The sequence below is a fragment of the Bos mutus genome, chromosome 22, assembly GCF_027580195.1.
Source record: "Bos mutus isolate GX-2022 chromosome 22, NWIPB_WYAK_1.1, whole genome shotgun sequence".
Classification (NCBI taxonomy): Eukaryota; Metazoa; Chordata; class Mammalia; order Artiodactyla; family Bovidae; genus Bos; species Bos mutus.
The window spans coordinates 27,419,540-27,441,526 of NC_091638.1; the positions used below are offsets into that span (position 1 = coordinate 27,419,540).

The 21,987-nt window shown below is 36.2% G+C and overlaps 1 protein-coding gene across 5 annotated transcripts in view; it reads left to right on the forward strand.

The window, feature by feature from the left end:
* Window positions 1-21,987, forward strand: part of CNTN3 (contactin 3) — a 579,340-nt gene that overhangs the window by 319,704 nt on the left and 237,649 nt on the right. For all 5 annotated transcript variants that reach the window (XM_070359490.1, XM_070359491.1, XM_070359489.1 and 2 more), the window contains one exon: window positions 11,419-11,594. In XM_070359490.1, the coding sequence (XP_070215591.1) occupies window positions 11,419-11,594 (176 nt within the window). The remainder of the gene's footprint in view (window positions 1-11,418; window positions 11,595-21,987) is intronic.

Here is a 21,987-nt window from a genome sequence, read left to right on the forward strand (position 1 = left end):
TTCCCACCATGCACTGCCTATTGTACCTATGCCTTCCTGTATTATTAAGTTTACTAAAATGAAGTGTACTTGCCTGGTTGAATGTAACTCCCTTAAGGTGAAGACAGTTCTTTCTTTATCCTTCATTCAAAATGCTTAGCAAATCAGTTCAGTTCAGTCGCTCAGTCATGTCTGAATCTTTGCGACCCCATGAACTGCAGCACGCCAGGCCTCCCTGTCCATCACCAACTCCCAGAGTTCACTCAGACTCATGTCCATCGAGTCAGTGATGCCATCCAGCCATCTCAACCTCTGTCATCTCCTTCTCCTCCTGCCCCCAATCCCTCCCAGCATCAGAGTCTTTTCCAATGAGTCAACTCTTCACATGAGGTGGCCAAAGTACTGGAGTTTCAGCTTTAGCATCATTCCTTCCAAAGAAATCCCAGGGCTGATCTCCTTCAGAATGCACTGGTTGGATCTCCTTGCAGTCCAAGGGACTCTCAAGAGTCTTCTCCAACACCACACTTCAAAGGCATCAATTCTTTGGCGCTCAGCCTTCTTCACAGTCCAACTCTCACATCCATACATGACTACTGGAAAAACCATAGCCTTGACTAGACGGACCTTTGTTGGCAAAGTAATGTCTCTGCTTTTGAATATGCTATCTAGGTTGGTCATAACTTTCCTTCCAAGGAGTAAGCGTCTTTTAATTCCATGGCTTCAACCACCATCTGCAGTGATTTTGGAGCCCAAAAAATAAAATCTGACACTGTTTCCACTGTTGCCCCATCTATTTCCCATGAAGTGATGGGACCGGATGCCATGATCTTCGTTTTCTGAATGTTGAGCTTGAAGCCAACTTTTTCACTCTCTTCTTTCACTTTCATCAAGAGGCTTTTTAGTTCCTCTTCACTTTCTGACATAAGGGTGGTGTCATCTGCATATCTGAGGTTATTGATATCTCTCCCAGCAATCTTGATTCCAGCTTGTGTTTCTTCCAGTCCAGCATTTCTCATGATGAACTCTGCATAGAAGTTAAATAAGCAGGGTGACAGTATACAGCCTTGACGTACTCCTTTTCCTATTTGGAACTAGTCTGTTGTTCCATGTCCAGTTCTAACTGTTGCTTCCTGACCTGCATACAAATTTCTCAAGAGACAGATCAGGTGGTCTGGTATTCCCATCTCTTTCAGAATTTTCCACAGTTTATTGTGATCCACACAGTCAAAGGCTTTGGCATAGTCAATAAAGCAGAAATAGATGCTTTTCTGGAACTCTCTTGCTTTTTCCATGATCCTGTGGATGTTGGCAATTTGATCTCTGGTTCCTCTGCCTTTTCTAAAACCAGCTTGAACATCTGGAAGTTCACGGTTTACGTATTGCTGAACACTTGCTTGGAGAATTTTGAGCATTACTTTACTAAAGTGTGAGATGAGTGCAGTTGTGTGGTAGTTTGAGCATTCTTTGGCATTGCCTTTCTTTGGGATTGGAATGAAAACTGACCTTTTCCAGTCCTGTGGCCACTGCTGAGTTTTCCAAATTTGCTGACACATTGAGTGCAGCACTTTCACAGCATCATCTTTCAAGATTTGAAATAGCTCAACTGGAATTCCATCACCTCCACTCGCTTTGTTTGTAGTGCTGCTTTCTAAGGCCCACTTGACTTCACATTCCAGGATGTCTGGCTGTAGGTCAGTGATCACACCATCGTGATTATCTGGGTCGTGACGATCTTTTTCGTACAGTTCTTCTGTGTATTTTTGCCACCTCTTCTTAATATCTTCTGCTTCTGTTAGTTCCATACCATTTCTTTCCTTTATCGAGCCCATCTTTGCATTAAATGTTCCCTTGGTATCTCTAATTTTCTTGAAGAGATCTCTAGGCTTTCCCATTCTGTTGTTTTCCTCTATTTCTTTGCATTGATTGCTGAGGAAGGCTTTCTTTTCTCTTCTTGCTATTCTTGGAACTCTGCATTCAGATGCTAATGTCTTTCCTTTTCTCCTTTGCTTTTGGCTTCTCTTCTTTTCACAGCTATTTGTAAGGCCTCCCCAGACAGCCATTTTGCTTTTTTGCATTTCTTTTCCACAGGGATGGTAGTGAAAAGTAAATAGGTGGCATGAATGAAGAAATGGGATGAAGTTAACTGGGAGGAAACAGAAACAGTTTGGGATTAGGTTTTATTTCAGGAGTCAAGAGTATCATGAAGCATCACAGGAACAAAAGCAATCTATAGTTGCTTCTATAGGATATTAAATTTGGATTGAGTCCTTCTTTATGGCTCTATTTTAAGACAGATTGCCCTTGAAATGGCAAAGATGACTGCCTAGGTCTACTTACATCCTCCACAAAATGTTAACTAGAAAAAGAGGAAATATTTCCTATTAGTGTTACCAGAAGCTCTGAAAGGTGTCAGAAAAACATGAAATAAAAACACAGCTAATACTGTCAGTAGTCAAAACCCAGGAGAAATGTAGAGGTTAGGTTTTAGATATTAAAGATGGTAGTTGAAAAATTAACATATTTTTGTTGTTGTTATGTTTTTGTCATGAGGCAAGAAGGAAGGAAAACAGATACTGATCAAACACTAGTTAAATCAACTGGATCACAGTTATACAACTAACTAATCTCTAAGGCCTGAAAGTAGGAATGGTCTCAGTGGCCATGCCTGGGTCCTGGGAGGCGTGGTCTGTCCAGAGGAGAATGAGAAAGATGCTGCCAGTAAAAGCTGAAAGGAAAGCAGAGATGCAGAAAGCTCAGCCATCTTCTTTGATTCTTCTCAGCGTAATATAAAGGTAATCACTGGTCAGTCTGAGCTAGGCTTTACCTGTATAAACTGAGGAGTTAAATTGTTTTTAATCCCAGTGTAGGTCTCATCTCTTCTTATGTCTTTTTTTATTGTATATGATTAAAATTTATCAATGAGTGGGAATCTCTGTCATGAAACACATTTTAGAAATTCATTTTTAAAAACACAGCATCACAGTTTAACTCATTTGTATCGTCACTAATTATTGCTGAAGCCTAACTAGTTATTTTTGGATAAAGTATTGAATATGCAAATTCAGGCATTCATTCTTCAAGGGCTGCAATTATTCTCATCACTTCAGTAAACATATTAACAAACATTGCATTTGAACACAAATGCATTTGCTTATTAACTTGAAAGCTGCATCCACAACCACAAATTGCTTCTGTGATTAAATTCCTAATTTTCCTGTCAAACCCTAAATAAAGTATTGCCTGTTGATTTAACAAGTGTTTAATGTGGGCATATTTTCAAAACTCAGCCCCAGCTTCTTAAAGAATTTAGTAAATTATTTTGCTTTTTTCTTGGTTTTTCATCAAACTCTAATATGTAGCATTTGTTTTTCTCCAGAATATTGTTTATGTTTCCATTTTTCCTGACCAAACTTTATAAGTTGGTGTAGATACCTTGAAGGATAATACAGTCAACCATGAGATGAATTACATCCTGAGATTATTTTGAAACTACCTGATTGTCACTCAATTTATTGTCACTGAGTTTTGTTAGTTTCGATTTCAAAGGGTGATATTCTCTAACCTTTTATTTCAGAGTTTTAGTGGAAGATCCAAGTTAGGATTTAGTGCCTTAAATTAAACTGACAACAAGATATGTCTATGTTTATCTTCATGATTCTCATTCCATACTAGTGTGGTTTTGTGTAAAGAGGTTGCCATATCCAATATTAACTAGTATGATAAATAAATAATAACTGGATGGTAGTGAAAATAATTATACATTCATTCCCTGTCTTTGAGATATTTATTGATAATATGGATGACCACAGTGAGAGGGATGACTGTATGTAGGCTAGGATGGCTAGGTTAGAGGGTAGAATAAGATTACTTCATTCAGGGAACTTCTGTGAGCACCCAGTATGCTCACCTACCTGTTACGACTGATGGTAGGAATTCAGCAGTGATTGATAGCGTGCCTTATGGTTTGAAAATACCTTTCGACACTTAGAATCTAGGCTTTTTATGTTAATTTACTCATTGTTACATAAACTTTTGTTTGCACACAAACATACACAGAATCTTACACATATTTTTTTCTCTGTATTGGAAGGTAGTGATTCATATACTCCCCATGATTGATGATTCTGTTATTTCTTAGAAGTCACAATTACTGTTTCCATCATTTAAAACTATTAACTCCCAGTTGAAATATCCCCACCTTATGCTTTATACTTAAGATTCAAAACCTGTTAACCCAAGGGCCTGTACAATGTCTTAAAGAAGTTGTAGGCCAGTAACAGCTTCCTGTTGTATAGAGTGTGTAACTGAAATTTAGAAATGGACCGATCTAATTCATGCTACCTCAGGTCAGCTGGCAGAGTAAGTGGTCCAGGACTTCTTCTGGAACTGCAACTTCTTCCAGAATCTGAACCTCGAGTTATTGACCTTAATTCACATATAAGTTCCACATCAAGCAGTTAAAGGGGTTGAGAGCCTATTGCTTGAGAATCAGAGTTGTGAAATATGAAAATTAAACCATTTCTCACTTGTGGATTCTAAAAGCAAATCCTAATTCATGTAGAATGAGCGTTTGAACACTGAAAGCTGACAGTGATCTTACAAGATCATTCAAGAGCATTACAAGATGATGAGTATGCAAAGGTACTTAATCTTGTGACATTTACCACTGAACTAAAGCTACAAGGTTAGTCTGCTTCCAGAGCACAGTGTAAATGTTATATGATTGAAATGCTAGTGTACATCACCCCCAGAGCCCCAGAGCTGTCTTCTTTTGCTCCAAATCACTGCATGAAGCTTTTTGGAATGAAATTGGAATATGCAGATTTTACTTTTATGAAGTTTTAAATGATTTCCATATTTCAAAAAGTATTTCATTCTGAGACTTTAAAGTCCTAAGGAACTTCAAAATCCCTTCATAAAAGTAGACATTTTTAACTTTCACAAAGGATTGTGCATGTTCAAAGCTAAAAGGCACTGTCTGCTTCTGAAAGCTTCCCAAATTTATGACCTAAATGCACCATTTACCTGTTGCTGTCTTACCACTGTGCATGATGTTCACGAACTCTGGACAGTTGGATTACAATTTACTCCAAAGAAATGTAGTCTAATTTGTAGATTTATTAGACACATTCTTTGTGGAAGGAGTATGTTTGTGTGCCTTCAATTTTCCTGATTATTTCTTATACAAAAGATTCTATTGAAAATATTCCGAAATAAATTTCTGTATTAGGAAGTGAAGTGCACTATTTTCTCAGAATAAAATAACACTTGGATGCCCAGGCTCACGGGTTGCTTACACATTGCAGAGTTTAAAAACAACCCTTTTGAATCAACATATTTTTAGCAAGAAGAAAAGCAACCCGTGTATAATAAGATATTGAGAAATTTTATATCACCGGGGGATGGGTTCCATTTAATGATGAATAATATTAAGAAGGAGAGACATAATTATATTGCTTTGTTAAAAGAAAATTAACCATCTTCTGAGTATCTCAAGTATATCTTCACTCTAATGAGTTTACTAAAACAAACGCAGTTATAATTTTGTTACAGCAGAAACATGTACAAGAGCAGTTTTGGTCTTTTTGCACAGTAAAATAATTTAGAGATTGTGTGTATATGACAAAGAGTGAGATAACATAAGTAAGAAACATTCATGCATAATGTAAGAAATGTTTTCCATTTTGGCTCTTCAGTCAAAACTGAGAGATATGATAGCTTTTACATCTTAGATGCTTACTGAAATAAGGTGTTTTCCCACATATTTTATGATCTCTTAAATCTTTCCAGCTATTAAATAGACAAGAAGAAGTGCTTCTATATATTTTTATTTATCTTTACAATTTGCCACATAGCCATTGTACCTTTATTTTTCATCAGCTAAACACGAAAACAGAATTTTCAAATGAAGCCATCAGGCACGCTTCATCAGGCCATAAACATTCTAGACTGTGGAGCTGAAACCTTTTTTCCTTGATACACACTGTTCTTTGTAGATAACAATGCCACAAGTACCATTTGTCATGAGAGTTCTCCATTCAAAAGTGTGTGAAATTAACTGCATTTTTCCTGCTTTGCATGTAGAGGAGTTTTCCCTTCTTCCTCCACAAGCCGTCAAATAACTTAGTAACTAGCAAACTGTTTGCAGCTTAAAAATTCAGCCCACCTACTTGTGATTTACTGTCAGATTTATTCTCTGAAGGTCAAGCCCAGCATGTGTTTTGTCCCGCGTTTCACTGACTTCTAAGTCAGGTACAAATGCAGACAAACCATATGTGGAAGACACAGTTCATTCCACATGAGAAGAGATGACCCAAAGCATTGAATCACACAGGTTGCATTTAACCAGCATATGCTCTATGAGGATAGAAGAAAAGAAAAACAAAGCAAATGGATGGACTTGCAGATTTGGATGGAAAGCCCTCCCATGTTAACACTGGCGCCTGCCTATTTTTTGGATGACTACCATGAGCCACTGGTTTTATATACACTGTTTAAATAAATTGATTGATTGATGGTTGTTGTTCAGTCACTCAGTTGTGTCTGACTCTTTGCAACCCCATGGACTGCAGCATGCCAGGCTTCCCTGTTCTTTACCATCTCCCAGAGCTTGCTCAAGCTCATTGTCAGCTGTCAGTGATCCCATCCAACCATCTTGTCTTCTGTCATACCCTTCTCCTCCTGCCTTAAGTCTTTCCCAGCATCAGGGTATTTTCTAAAGAGTCAGCTCTTCGAATCAGGTGGCCAAGGTATTGGAGCTTCAGCTTCAGCATCAGTCCTTCCAATGAATATTCAGGGTTGATTTCCTTTAGAATTGACTTGTTTGATCTCCTTGAAGTCCAAGACACTCTCAAGAGTCTTCTCCAACACCATAGTTCAAAAGCATCCATTCTTTGGTGCTCAGCTATTTTTATAGTCCAACTCTCACATCCATTCATGGCTACTGGAAAAATCATAGATTTGGCTATATGGGGCTTTGTTGGCAAAGTAATATCTCTGCTCTTTAATATGCTATCTAGGTTTGTTATAGCTTTTCTTCCAAGGAGCAGGCATCTTTTAATTTCATGGCCGCAGTCACCATCTGCAGTGATTTGGGAGACCAAGAAAATAAAGTCTATCACTGTTTCCATGGTTTCCTCTTCTATTTGCCATGAAGTGATGGGACTGGATGCCATAATCTTCGTTTTCTGAATGTTGAGTTTTAAGGCAGCTTTTTCAGTCTCCTCTTTCACCTTTATCAAGAGGCCCTTTAGTTCCCCTTCCCTTTCTAACATAAGGATGGTGTCATCTGAATATCTGAGGTTATTGGAATTTCTCCTAGCAATCTTGATTCTAGCTTGTGCTTCATCCACCCTGGCATTTTGCATAATGTACTCTGCATATAAGTTAAATAAGCAGGTTGACAATATACAGCCTTTACATACTCCTTTCCCAATTTGGAACCAGTCTGTTGTTCCATGTCCCATTCTAACTGTAACTTCTTGACCTGCATAGAGATTTCTCAGGAGGCAGGTAAGGTTGTCTGGTATTTCCATGTCTTTAAGAATTTTCCACAATTTGTTGTGATCCACGCACTCAAGGGCTTAAGCATAGTCAATGAAGCAGAAGTAGATGTTTTTGTGGAATTCTCTTACTTTTTCTACAATTGAACGGATGTCGGCAATTTGATCTCTGGTTCCTCTTCCTTTTCTAAATCCAGTTTGAGCATCTGGACAGTCTCAGTTCATGTATTGTTGAAGCCTAGCTTGGAGAATTTTGAGCATTACTTTTCAAGCTTGTGAAATGAGGGCAATTGTGTGGCAGTATGAAAGTTCTTTGGCATTGCCTTTCTTTGAGATGCCAATGAAAAGTGACCTATTCCAGTCCTGTGGCCACTGATGAATTTTCCATAATTGCTGGCATAGTGAGTGCAGCACTTTCACAGCATCATCTTCTAGGATTTGAAATAGCTCAGCTGTAATTCCATCACCTCCACTAGCTGTTGGTAGTGATGCTTTCTGGGGTGCAGTTGACTTTGCATTCCAGGATATCTGTCTCTTGGTGAGTGATCACACCATCATGGTTATCTGGGTCATGAAGATCTTTTTTGTATAGTTTCTGTGTATTCTTGTCACCTCTTATTAATATCTTCTGCTTCTGTTAGGTCCATACTGTTTCTGTCCTTTATTGTGCCTATCATTGCATGAAATATTCCCTTGGTATCTCTAATTTTCTTGAAGAGATCTCTAATCTGTCCCATTCTATTGTTTTCCTCTATTTCTTTTCATTGATCACTTAGGAAGGTTTTCTTATGTCTGCTTGCTATTCTTTGGAACTGTGCCTTCAGATGGGTATATCTTTCCTTTTTTCCTTCACCTTTGTTTTACTTCTTTTCTCAGCAGTTTGTAATTAAATTGATAGAACAACCATGTGGGGAAGATGATACTGTCTTCATTTTACATGTTGAAATCTTAGGTTTAATGGAGTTTGGTTAATTGCTCATGGTCACACGATGAGTTCAACCCATAAACCAAGGAGCACTTGGTTATGAATCTCATTTCTGTTCATTCTGCTGTTAATGGTAGGGTTGGATAGAGACTGGGCTGGACACGGGGGGAGGGACAGGAACTGAGAAACAGAAAAACGGCTTCTCGCACAGTGTAAGCTCCATGAAGGAGCTTTTTCACCCCTTCCTTAGAGCCTGGACACATAAGCACTCAGAGGTGGCTCAGATGGTAAAGAATCTGCTTGCATTGTGGGAGACCTGGGTTTAATCCTTGGGTCTAGAAGATCCCCTGGAGAAGGGAATGGCAACCCACTCCAGTACTTTTGCCTAGAGAATCCCATGGACAGAGGAATCTGGTGGGCTACAGTTCATGGGGTCACAAAGAGTGGGACACGACTGAGCAACTAACACTTTTCTCTTACCTTTCAAATATTTTTTTGCCAAGAAGGGATGAAGGGATGAAGGGAGAGAGGGAAGAAGGGTAGAATGAAGAAGGAAAGAAGGAAGGAGGGTTGATTTTTCTAATAAGAGTTCTTGAAAATGAAATGGGATAAATCAAGATTGGGTAACTCTTATCTATGTCCCTCATAGGCCGTCCATGGTTACTTCTTGGGGATATTATAGACCAATTCTTCCAAACTGGAATGGGCCTATTAAACACTGGCAACTCTCACTAAGATGCCATTTTCTGGTTTAGTAGACCTGGATAGAGTCTAAGATTCTGCATTTAAAGCATACTCTTGGATGATAATTAGGGTGCTCATGACCTTCATCTGCAGACCACCTTGTATATCAAGAGTGCAGAGTATTAAGAAAGAATGTGGATGAACAGTTTTCCTTAATTTCCTTTTCTGAGTTTCCATAGTTCTAGGATTTGGGCAGGAATCAAATGAAGAAGGGGTAATAGGTGTTTACAGTCCCACTTCAAAATTCTAGGGGCAGGATTAAAGTCCGAATAGAAGAAAGTAATCTAAAAGACACATGCAAATATAGACTTGCCTTGGGAAGGATCATAAGGGAGTTACTGTACAAGCCAAGCAAAATCAAACCAATAGCAAAAATCTGCCACAAATGAGAAAGCAGTTATGGCGTTTTTCTATTTCTTTAACATTTTGTTCTTTTTTTTTTATTTTATTTTTTTTTAAACTTTACATAATTGTATTAGTTTTGCCAAATATCAAAATGAATCCATCACAGGTATTTTTTCAGCTCAAAAGAAAAGACTTGAGGCCTCCAGATTTTCCTCTTAATTTCAGAATGTTGCTTTAAACCTAGGAGTCTTGTATGTGAATATAGAAAAAAAAAAATCAAGGAAGTCTTAATTTTTAAGTTGAGCAAATGATACAATACTACTTTGATCAATAGAAACTAAACTTTTAAATTTATTCATTTCTTAGCATTAATTTTTTTAAATGTCCTGCTCTTTCAGGTATAGAAAATGATACAAACATAGAGGCAAGTGTAATGATGAATACCACATAAAAACACTATTTGGTTTAGAAAATCAAACCTAAAAAGCTCAATTTCCAGTGTTTGCCCTGTAACCTCTTCACACTTTTCCCTCCATGAAAACTCTAAAATACCTTAAACTTGAAGTGTTTTGTTTTTATACATTTAAAAACATGTTTAATACTTCCTTAATATTACTTTATATCTTTAAATACTTTATATACATAATATTGAACTGCATTTTGCAAAAAAGTTTTCACCTTTGTAAGGCTTTTCTATGTTTACAAAATCTCATACATTTTTCACAGCTATGTGATATTTCCTTTAACTTCATGCACTTTTATTTGTGATAATGTTCACATTTCACAATACTTTATGTGTTTTCACAATGCTGCTATTTCCAGGTTAAACATTTTGTGTATTAATACAGTTTTTATATGACCCGTGACATGGTTAAAAATCTCTGGGCCAGAATTCAAATGGATAGTAGTTCTGATCTGTAATTAAGAGTTTGGAGAAAGTTGACAACAGCTCACTAAGCTGTTTTATTGAAATTCTCATCTGTGAAATGGGTGTTTTATTACCCATTTTCTGAAAGTTATTATAAAGAGGAATTGAGATGATTGTTGCCATATTACCCTTAAATTTATAGACCCGATACCAGTGTAATTTTCTTATAAAATCAAGCATTCTGGCAGGTCGATGGCTTTGTACAATGGATGTGCTCTTGAGATTGCGGGGTATTTAATGAGTTTTTAAACGTAATGTCTGCTTTTTACTTTGACGTGTCTGGTGTGCTGACTGTTTAAAAAAATTCTGGTTTTTCTGTTTAAAAACTCTTATTTAAAAACCAACTACTTTGTTTTTCTCTTTTGGCTTCCCATTGATAAATACGGCTCTCAGGTTAGTGCCTTTACCGTTTCCGACCCTCTGGGTGGCATTTAGGGTCTTGTACCACAGTGTACCATTTAGTAAATAGCTCTGTGATGGCTTAGACGAGCCGAAGGTGCCTTGGGGACAGGTTTTTACCCAGACAAATTGAAATGGATGGTTGAACACTTACCCAATTAATTTATTAAATGTGCTCAGTCAGTCTGGGTAAATCAAAGAAATGTGCTTCCCCCTCCTCCATCGGCAGCATGAGACTGGCCTGAAGTGTATGAGATAATTACCTCAACTTTCTACTTCATCTTTGCCTATGCAGACCTAGACTAATTTTCCCCCTAGTGAACAAACTAAATTATTTTCTCCTCTTCAGAAAATCTTGAAAACTTTCAGCTTTTAGATACTACTCTATTGTGCTTTCTACTATAATTTAACCTTTTGTTTCTGTTTTTTTTTTTTTAAACTGGGGTATCTTTGATTTCCAGTTATATAACAATTGAATGATATATTTGTCCCCTTTCATTCATAAGAGAGCTGATGTTTAAAGTAGATTCTCTATAATGTAGGTTTTTTTTTTTTTAATTATACTAAGGGAGAAATCCTGGACATTTGTTTTACAGATGGCAGCTGAATGGAAGCGATATTGATTTGAGTATGGAGTATCGTTATAAGCTGATAAGAGGAAATCTTGTGGTTATTAACCCCAACAGAAATTGGGATACAGGAAATTATCAATGCTTTGCCACAAATTCAGTCGGGACAATTGTCAGCAGAGAAGCTAAGCTCCAGTTTGCCTGTAAGTGTATGTTTACACATGTCACAAATCCAACATTTAAAAACATATAACTGACTTTGTGTGGTCATTTTGGATTTCAGAAACAGTATGAGGATTTTTATTAATTAAGGAAATAGGCTGAGAAATTAATTCAATGTTTTTTATCTCTATATACGGTACAAAGCAGAGTTTAAAGTGTGTGTGTGTGTGTATGAGAGAGAGAGAGAGAGAGAATGTGGTGTGTGTGTGCATGCCTGTTTTCTGTTTGACTGTTTTGTAAGGATTCTGCTTAAGGGAGGAAAAATAATCTAGTTAAGGATGTGTTTACTCATTAGTTACTCTGTGCTTTGTACTATGTTAGAACTAAAAAGAGTATGAACAAATTGTCAGTCACGACCTTTGCTCTGGCAGAACATTGAAATTAGAAAATTACATCTAACAAATCTGAAAATATAAAGGAACAAAGACAGTGAGAAAGAAAAGAATGTAACATATCTTTGACCTCCATGGCAGTTTTGGCCAGCTCACGATGACCTTCAGTGCAACCCCCATGAGGTCTGGCTCTGGAGACAGTCTGTACCATGTTAATTGGACCAGGGTGAACCCATGTCCCATCCTGAGGAAATCACATGCTCTTTAGCTGGGAATTTAGAATTGAGACCAGAGACCTAATTTAGTCTTTATCTTCCTGATGCATATTTAGACCATTTTCTACTTTTTCTTTCTTTTTACTAGTCTGTCTTCCTTTGTTTTTGCCATGTTTCGTATATAATGCATATCATCATTACCTTGGTTCTGAGATTTCTTTTAGTTCTTTACACCTCAGTTATTCCGAAATTAGAATGCAGATGTTCTAATAATGTGGTAGTAGTCTTCCCCCACTGCCACAAGCCATTAATAAATTGATGATGTGTCATTTAATGCATGGCTTATTCTTTTGCTTTCTGTTTTTATAATGGCAGTGGTTGGTTTTATTCCTGCCATTATATTCTGTGTGTTCTTTTTTTCATACTTCTTGCTCTTTCACTTCTTTCATTTTCAGTTTTTTTCTCTTTGAATATATATATATATATATATATTTTTTTTTTTTTTACCTGTATCTTCCTGGGTATTTTGATAGCTTTCAGGAGACCCTGCTTCAATTCTTGGGTCAGGAAAATCCTCTGAAGAGGGGATAGGCTACCCACTCCAGTATTCTTCAGCTTCCCTGGTGGCTTAGTTGGTAGAGAATCCACCCACAATGCGGGAGACCTGGGTTTGATCCCTGGGTTGGGAAGATCCCCTGGAGGAGGGCATGGCAACCCACTCCAGTGATCTTGTCTGGAGAATCCCCGTGTACAGAGGAGCCTGGCAGGCTGTAGTCCATGGGGTTGCAAATAGTTGAACACTGAGTTATTAAACACAGCATAGCATATGTATATATACATACATACATATATGTGTATATATATACATACATATATATATATATATATATACACATATATATTTAATTTTCCAGCATGTAGCTTCGTTTAGATCTCTTAATTTGCTTTGCTTAGAACTTGAAAATTTACTTTGTTATACTTACACATCCCATAAAGAATTTAGGAAATTTTTGTGTCTCTATTTGTTTTATGTTTGATTTATTTATATTCTTAAAAGGGTAGAAAGGGATTATTTTTGTCTTATTTCTTGAAATACTTTTTATTTCAGGTTGTTCTTTCCTATGAATTTCTGTTTCTGATTTATTGAAGTCACATCTGTTTGCTTGTATTATTCTGAAGATACAGTCAGTTCTCTAAAATGCCATTTTGGCTCTTATAGGCAGTCTTTCTTCCTACTTCCATTTGGTCCTCCCATTTTTATGCTTAAAACTTTTAATAGGTTAGAAAGCAAATTTTGTCCAAAGTCAGCCTTTATACACACATGTCAGTTGATTACTCTGAATTTGCAGAGGTCAGATGCACTTCTCTGATCTACAGGGGAAGGTGCAGTTTCCAGTCTTAATTTTGTATTGCCAGGAGTCTTTCACAAAATACATTATTTCTTCTAACTGTATTTAAGTAGGGTCTTCCTTGGTAGCTCAGCTGGTAAAGAATCCGCCTGTAATACAGGAGACTCCCGTTTGATTCCTGGGTCAAGAAGATCCACTGGAGAAGGAATAGCCTATCCACTCCAGTATTTTTGGGCTTCCCTGGTGGCTCAGCTGGTAAAGAATCAGCCTGCAATGTGGGAGACCTGGGTCCATTCCCTGGGTTGGGTAGATTCCCTTGAGAAGGGAACAGCTACCCACTCCAGTATTCCGTCCTGGAGGATTCCATGGACTATCCCTGGGGTCACAAAAGAGACACTGAGTGACTTTCACATATTTAAGTATATTTCTTAATGCATATAGAAATACTGGAGTATATTTTTACTGCATGCTATACTTTTCTAATATCTGAAAAAGTATTATTAACTTACAAGTTTTTCCTTAGTCTTTTCTTCCAATATCTGACAAAGTATCATTTACTTACAAGTTTTTCCTCAGTCTATTCTTCCTGGAGAATGTAACTTGTTTGGAAATACTTCTGAAAATATATCATGCCTCTTGAAGTCTGCCCCTACTTCATGGCCAGTAATTTATAGGCAAAGTGGGATAAAGTTGTTGATCCGGGGATTTTATTTTACCCCAGTTAGAAGCTAATAAGCTAGCCTGTTGCTCTTTTATGGATGCTACCAGAAGACATGATTTCCTGGGTCAGTAACAGAGAGGTTTATTACTCACCACATAGCAAGCTCCGTGCTTCAATTCCCCTTGCCCCCAGGTCCCACAGAGGTGATAGGATTTAGCCAGGATGGATGCTGCATTCTAGGAGGAGCATTAAGATTAGGGAATCCACCTCTTTTATAGCAAGCAGTAAGCAAGCCTGCTTTTCCTAGAGGGAGAGCTTGTCTTATTCCTCCTGGTTGCTCTCTGAAAATATATTCATGAGAAATGGGCCTGGTAAAGAATGATTAGGCCTTTCATTCTTGGCAAACCCAGAAAATCTTAAAAGGAAGCAAGAGCACATGGAGTGGATTGCTTCTCCCAACTAAGTTTTTCTATTTTTCACTTGGTACTACTGTCCTTGAGTTTCTCTTTTGGGTGCATCCCGTCAGGATAAGTGTGGGGAGTAAGGTACAGAATACCTTCCTACTTCTGTTGTGATTTCTTGCTTTCATAAAGAAAACCCAGAATGTAGCATTTAGTCTGTTGGGTTTCCCTGCAGTTTATCCTCATCTGCCTCATGAGTTTTATTTTCTCATGTGCTTGGCATGTGATTGCTTTTGTGGTTTTTGACATACAGTGATATTCTTTAGTCTTGTTTGCTTTGTAATTTTTTTTGATGGTTTCACATGTGGTTTTTGGAAGTTATGAAGAGCAATATTGGGTATTCTTAGCCCATGCCTAATTGAGCTAAGAAGATAAAAATGAAAAAATTTTTTTTTAAAATTTCTCAACCTAAGGTACAGGCTGAGATACAGGTTTCTGGTAAAGAAGCCAAAGAAGGTGGCAAAAAGTGGAAAGTATTTAATACATCAGAGTTCCAAGTTACAAGGCATTAGAAAGCATTGCTTTCACTTGGAGGCCTTGAAGGGATGTAATACATGGACTGAAAGAAGGGGTTAATAAGGAGACTTGTATTCCTCCAAGTATATCCTTCTAGGTGCTCATGACTACAGGGGAGCCGTGACTGGTTTTGTCACAGGTAAACAATTAATGAAGTGTTGTCGTTGAAAAATGTTCTAATTGTTCTATGTTTGCAAACTTAGTAATACTTCTTTGTTTCTGTCAGCCATGGAAAAATACATTCAAAATGTTCTTTGTGGAGAAATGAATAAATAACATCTTCAATGCACCACTTTTAACACTGATGAAAATGCAATGAAATTTTATCTTACTGTTCAAGATGCTTAAAAATAGTATTTATAATTAAATGAAGGTGAAAAGCTCATTCATAGTTTAAGCTGTCTGCTTTCTGTAAGCATTCTTTATCCCTTTTAACAGATACTTTGTGGAATAATCACAAAATTTAGAGAGGGGAAAAATACATGAAGTAATGCAGTGTTTGAATTGTAGACATTTTCTTAGTGATTTGCTGTTATGTTGCGTGTGTGTGATTTTTGAAGCTTTTAAAATGTGTTTCCAGGTGTTTTTGACAGAATTTGAATTCCAACCACAAAATGTTAGGACAGTACCTCCAAAACTACAAATATCTTTGCTTTGTTGACAATTAGTTTTACTTCTCTTACTCTTGAATTTCCTGACATTCTTTGTTAAAATGTTTTCATTTTACCTATTTTAAGGTGCAATACATTTTAATCATGAATTATATTAGACATGAAAATGGTATGGAGAAAAGTATAAAGAATGCCTGTGTAGCTACCACTTATCTTAAGATTTAAAAATTCAGAGTACAATTAAACTTACCTGGTAACTCACCTTGATGACATTTCCTTCTCTCTTAAGCTCCCTCTGAATAGGTAGTCACTGTTCTGAATTATATGGTTTTTTTTTTTTTTATTGTTTGAATAAATATGTATGTGTTTCTAAGCAACAGATAAAATTTTTACCTTTTTAATTTCTAAACTTTTATGTAATGACATCAAGCAGCATTCTTATATCTACACTACTTTTCACATGAGCATTATATTTGTGAATATCTGTTGATATTTGTCAACATTTGTTATTGTTCTGTATTTTAAATTGTGCAAATCTATTGAATACAAAATTGTATTTCACTTTTCAGTTTCCATTTTTATTTTTTAAATAAAATGTGATTTTGGTTTTAATTTGCATTTCTATCTCAGGGACGGGGGAGCCTGGTGGGCTGACATCTATGGGGTCACACAGAGTCGGACACGACTGAAGTGACTTAGCAGTAGCAGCAAGTTCATTTTCAGATATTTGTTGACCACGTTTATGTTTCTGTTATCTAGATACTTTTTCACTGTATGGTAGTCTTTTTTGTTTTTAAACTTACGAGTTCTTTGTATAGTTTGGATTAATCCTTTGCCAGTTATATATGTTTCTCCATTTTAGTGGCTAGGTTTTTTATTTTTCCTTGATGCTGTCAAATGATGAGCAGATGTTCTTAATTTTACATTAAAGTATTGATTTTTTTTTATAGCTCATGTTCTCTCATGAATCGTTTAAATTTTTTTTCTTCCTTACCGTGAAATGGTAAAAACATTTTCTTAAATGTACTTATAAACATTTAATATTCTCCTCTTTGCATTTAAGTCTTTAATTACCTAGAATTGGTTTTGTATATCTTGTGAAGTAGATTTACTTGTTTATTTTATTTCAGAGGGGAATCAACTCTACGTGCTCAGTTGATGGCAATTCTTAACCAACTGTAAAGCAACGTGTGGTCATGTCTCTGGCTTTTTTGGAATTTTGTGTCTGGAAAATCGTATTATTTGAAATAGTGTGAGTTTTTGGCTCCTTTTATAGCTTTTATATGAGTGCACTTTCTCTCACCCAGTACAGTGTTGAATAGGTATATTGAGCATGAATATCCCTGTCTTGCTCTTGATTTTCAAGAGTGAATAAGGTTAACATTTCACCATTTGGTATGATGGTTACTCTAGATTTCATAGGTACTCTTTATCAAGTTAAGGCAGTTCTTCTCTGTTAGTTTTTAATCAGGAATTCTTTATTATTGTAAATGCTTTTCCTACATTTACTGAGATAGTCATTCTGTTTTTCTCCTTTAACCTGTTAATACAGTGAACCATTTTTAGTATTAACCAACCTTCTAGTCCTGGGTTAGTTTCAGATTGGCTTTTATGTTTTTTAATACTTGGACGTTATTATCTGTAAGTATTTTGTTTAGTATTTTGCACATATATCAATATAGGAGATTTTCTTTCCTTCTCTCATACTGTACTTTTTTGGCTTCAGTATCAAAGTCATTTGTCTCTATAAATGAATAGACGATTACTTCTTATTTTATATTCCCTATAAGATTTTAAAAATATTGGAATTATCTACTTCTTGAATAAAAAGTAAAACATACAAATAAAACTAACTGGGCCTGGAGCTCTCATTCAGGAAATATTTTAACTATTGATGAAATCATTTGAATAGTTGTAGGACCAGCATACTATCTCTTTCTTTGTGGTATGTTGTGTTTTTTCTTCTAGGAATTATATCCATTTGGTTTTTGTTTTCTAATGAATTGCCCAAAAGTTGTTTCGAAGCATCTTCTCAATCTTCTTGTCTGTGCTTTGTCAATAGATACATTCCCTATTTCATTCTAAGTATTATTTTAGTATCTTAACTTTCAGAATTTAATGTTATTCCTTGCTTTTGAATTTTTATACTATATTTCATTCATTTCACTCAATTTTTTACTGTTCTCTCCAACTTCTTGGATTATTTGACTGTTCTTTTCTTAATCCCTTAAATTGTGTAGTTAACTCCTTACATTCCTACCTTTCTTCTGTTCTAATTTAAATATGTATGACTTTAAATTTTCTCAAAAGCACAGCTTTAGCTGTAAACCAGTGTTCTGACTTGTAGCATATTTATTGGTTCAGTTTTATGGCTTCCCTGGTGGCTCAGACAGCAAAGAATCTGCCTACGATGTGTGATACCTGGATTCAATCCATGGGTTAGAAGGATCCCCTGGAGAAGGGAACGGCAACCCACTCCAGTATTCTTGCCATGAACAGAGGTACCTGGGGAGCTACAGTCTCTGGGGTTACAAAGAGTTGGACATGACTGAGCAACTAACACTTTTCACACTGTCTATAAATTTTATGATTTCATTATTACTTTCTCTTGGATCCATGAATTGTCAGATGTGTGTTTTAAAATTTCCAAACATATGGAATTTTTCTAGTCATCTTTGGTTACTGATTTCTAACCTAGTGGCCTATTGACAAGAGAAGTGTCTTCCTTATGTTCTTTGAGTTAAAGTCCGCAATTGTATTCAAATCATATATATCATTAATGATGCTTTATCTAATTAATCTATCAGTTTCTCTCACAGTGATGGTAGATTTCTGTTTATCCTGATATTTCAGATTATTTTGCTTTTTTTAATTAATAAATTATTGATGTATGAAAGTTTAGAATGGGTATATTTTTGGTCAGTATGAGGTGACCCACTATCTCTAATAAAGCATTTAATAGATAAGTGGTGACCCACTTATCTCTAATAAGGCATTTGCCTTATAGTTTAAATATTAACATATTAATACAGAAATGTTAATATTTGTGTTCTTTCCTTGGACTGATTGAGAATTTATTTTTCCTTCAGTAACATCAAATGTTATATACTCTACTTATTTTCTTATAATAATCACCTTAGAAAATTTACTAGACATATTTAACAAATTCTAAACTTAATGTCTCCAACAATAGAAAAATTTCCAATATTTTAAACTGTATTTCCCTCCTCCTGGATGTTATATTAATATTATTGTTGTCCAGTAGTTTAGTCAAAATTTTTAACACCATTAATTAGATATTATTGCTACTGTTCCTTTTATTTTCTAGTTTTTCTTTTATATCTGAAATAATATAAGTCTGTGCAAACTTCTACATAGTTTGGGAGTTTCTTGCTTGTTTTCAAGGAAAATGTTAGACTTCTGCTCACATCCTTTTTATTTCTCCTTTCCTAGAGAGAACAACTTTCAACTTTTTGATTGGCTCTTGAAATAATTTGCTTATTTGCTACCTCTTGATTTTTTCAATTTTAAGTATTACTGTTGACCATCAAATTTGGTAGCTGATGCTTTAACGCTTTCATACCACTACCTTGCCACCATAGAAATGTAAGGTTGCCTTTCTATGAGGTTTATGAAAATAACAGCATTTTAAAATGCATAGCTTGTACAAAAACACAAAAATTAAAAATAGGGAAATCCACACTATATTCCATTCACTGTACTTTGATTGGATAGAGTGATGACAAGCCCATTCTTCAACCCAATCCCCATTCAAACCTCCACAGAGAATAAACATTTCACCTGCCTCCAGTTTCCAGGGATTAACATTTGAACATGTATTAATTCAGGGCATTTTATTACAGGCGTTTATTGGGTCAGAATTTGAATTAGGTCAATATTCAGTGTTTATATTACTCTGAATTTATAAATGATATTCAGAGCTGACTTTTATAGCACACTATAATTATGATTGTTTTTCCTTCCATGCATAATTATTTTCCTTCAAATTAGTAATCTTACTTTTTAATTTTCCATTTTGCTATGGTCTTATATTTATGTCTGGAGAAGGAAATGGAAACCCACTCCAGTATTCTTGCTTGGAGAATCCCATGGACTTGGGAGCCTGGCAAGCTACAGTCCATAGGGTCACAAGAGTTGGACACGACTTAGAGACTAGAGAGAGAGAGAGACATACATCAGCCAAAACTTTGACCAGTTTTCTGAATCTCTTCTCAAATTTTTGAGAGGTGTCCAGTATTCTATTTTACCTTCTTGGAGAAATCTTTTTTTGGAGGTTTTGGGGTGCTCCCATTTGGATTTAGTTTTCCTGCACATTAGGGGCAAGGCTGTATTTCCAGGATCTTCCTTCCGCTATAATCCTGTTCTTGGTGTTCAGTGCCTTAGAGCACCATGTCCTCAAGTATCTCAAGAAAGGATGAAGGATAGCTGTGATTGTTCTGGAGCATATGTTCTAAAAGTTATTATACTGACATGCTTGGTTGAGAGATAGTCCAAACGCCCCCTTGGATGATGAAAGGCTCCATTGGCATTTGGAAGCCTGATGGGAGAAGAGGCCTAAGAGACTGCAGCATCCAGTGTGTGTACATATATATTTCCTTAAGCCACCTGTTTCCTCACAAGATCCTCTATAAAATCTGCTGAGTGACCTGTTGGCATCCTATGTTTTACCCTCTCTAGAGAGTTAAGCCTCCTCTGACCTGATGTGGAGTGATATGTAGGTGGGACAGGGAAGCTGAGTACCTAGCAATTGCTTAAAATTCCAACTTTACTACTTCCTCCCATTCCTTTCCTCACTGTAAGTTTAAAGACATCTTTCTCTGTTATGTCGAACCCTCAACACCATCACTTCTACTTTCTAGTTTCCAAAATTTTATTGCACTTTGCTCTTGTATTACTTGTTTTTGTTGAGTTTATACCTTCAAAAAATATCTTTGCTGCACTTACGTCTTACATTGGGGAATCTCTCAGAGGAATGGAGAAAGTACAGATGTGTGTGTTTGCCCTAAGAGACTTATTCTTATTTCATATTAGTTTTTTTTTTTTAGATTTACCCACATTTATCATTTCCTTTGTGCACCATCATTCATGCATCTATGACTTTTTATTTTCTAGAAGTTCATTTTGTGAGTTTCCATTGATGGTCAGTACTCTTTTGTTTTTCTTCCCTTCCCTCTTTTGGTCTTCAGAGAGTGTGTTACTTGCCCTTATTCTTCCAAAAATAATTCTGCTATAAAATGTAATTTTAAAGGTGCAGAGACTGGAGCCAGGCTGTGTGGATTCAAATCCTTCCTCTTAGCGGCCATGTAACTTTGGACAAATATTGAACCTATTTTTCCAACTTTTCAACTGTAAATCAAAGATAACAGTAGAATTTACTTCATCAGGTGTGAGGGTTAAACGAGCTACAATATTGTTAAGCATCTGGAGCAGTGCCTGGCACACAGTGCCTGCTGTTCAAAGATAAGCTATTATCATATTTAGACAATTCTAGGTTATGATTCCCAGATCTTGAAATACATGTCTTATGGTAACTGATGATTTCATAGCTGTTATCTCTTCCAGTTTTGTTTGTCTGCTCCTTACTCCTTTTGGTTTTCCTTTATAAGTGTATATTGAAATTTCTCATTTCACCATGTCTGTTAACCTGTCTTTCATGTTTTCTATCTCTGCTTACTTAGTTCTTATCTTCAGTTCACTAATCTTTGTTCTCTGCCTAATTTACTATTAAACTGTCCTTTGAGTTTTAATTTCAGTGGTTATATTTTTCTTGTCTAGACTTTCTGTCTGATTGTTTTCCATATGTTTCTGTTCTCTCCTTAGAGCATCCTGTTTTTTCTGAGGATTTGACACCCATCTTCATTTTTTTATTACTTCAATTGTTTAAAGTTCATTTAGGTGTTCTTTCGTTATGTTGTTCTGTAAGCTCAGGATATCATTGATGTTAACCTGTGATTTGTTGATCTGTTCACTCTCATTTGTAGAACATATTACCATTTTTGTAATGTTTGATGTGAATCTGATCTTTAGGAGAATTTCCCCTCCCATGTCAACATGAGATTGTTCTTAACCTTGGTTGAAGAAGTGTCCATACCCAACAGCTTTTGTGGGTTTCCCCAGGAACCAGGGATATAACCAGCCTGGAGACTGTATTATGTTAATGTATTGGCTCAATGTAGCCTACCATCTATAGTCACTTTTTCTTATCACT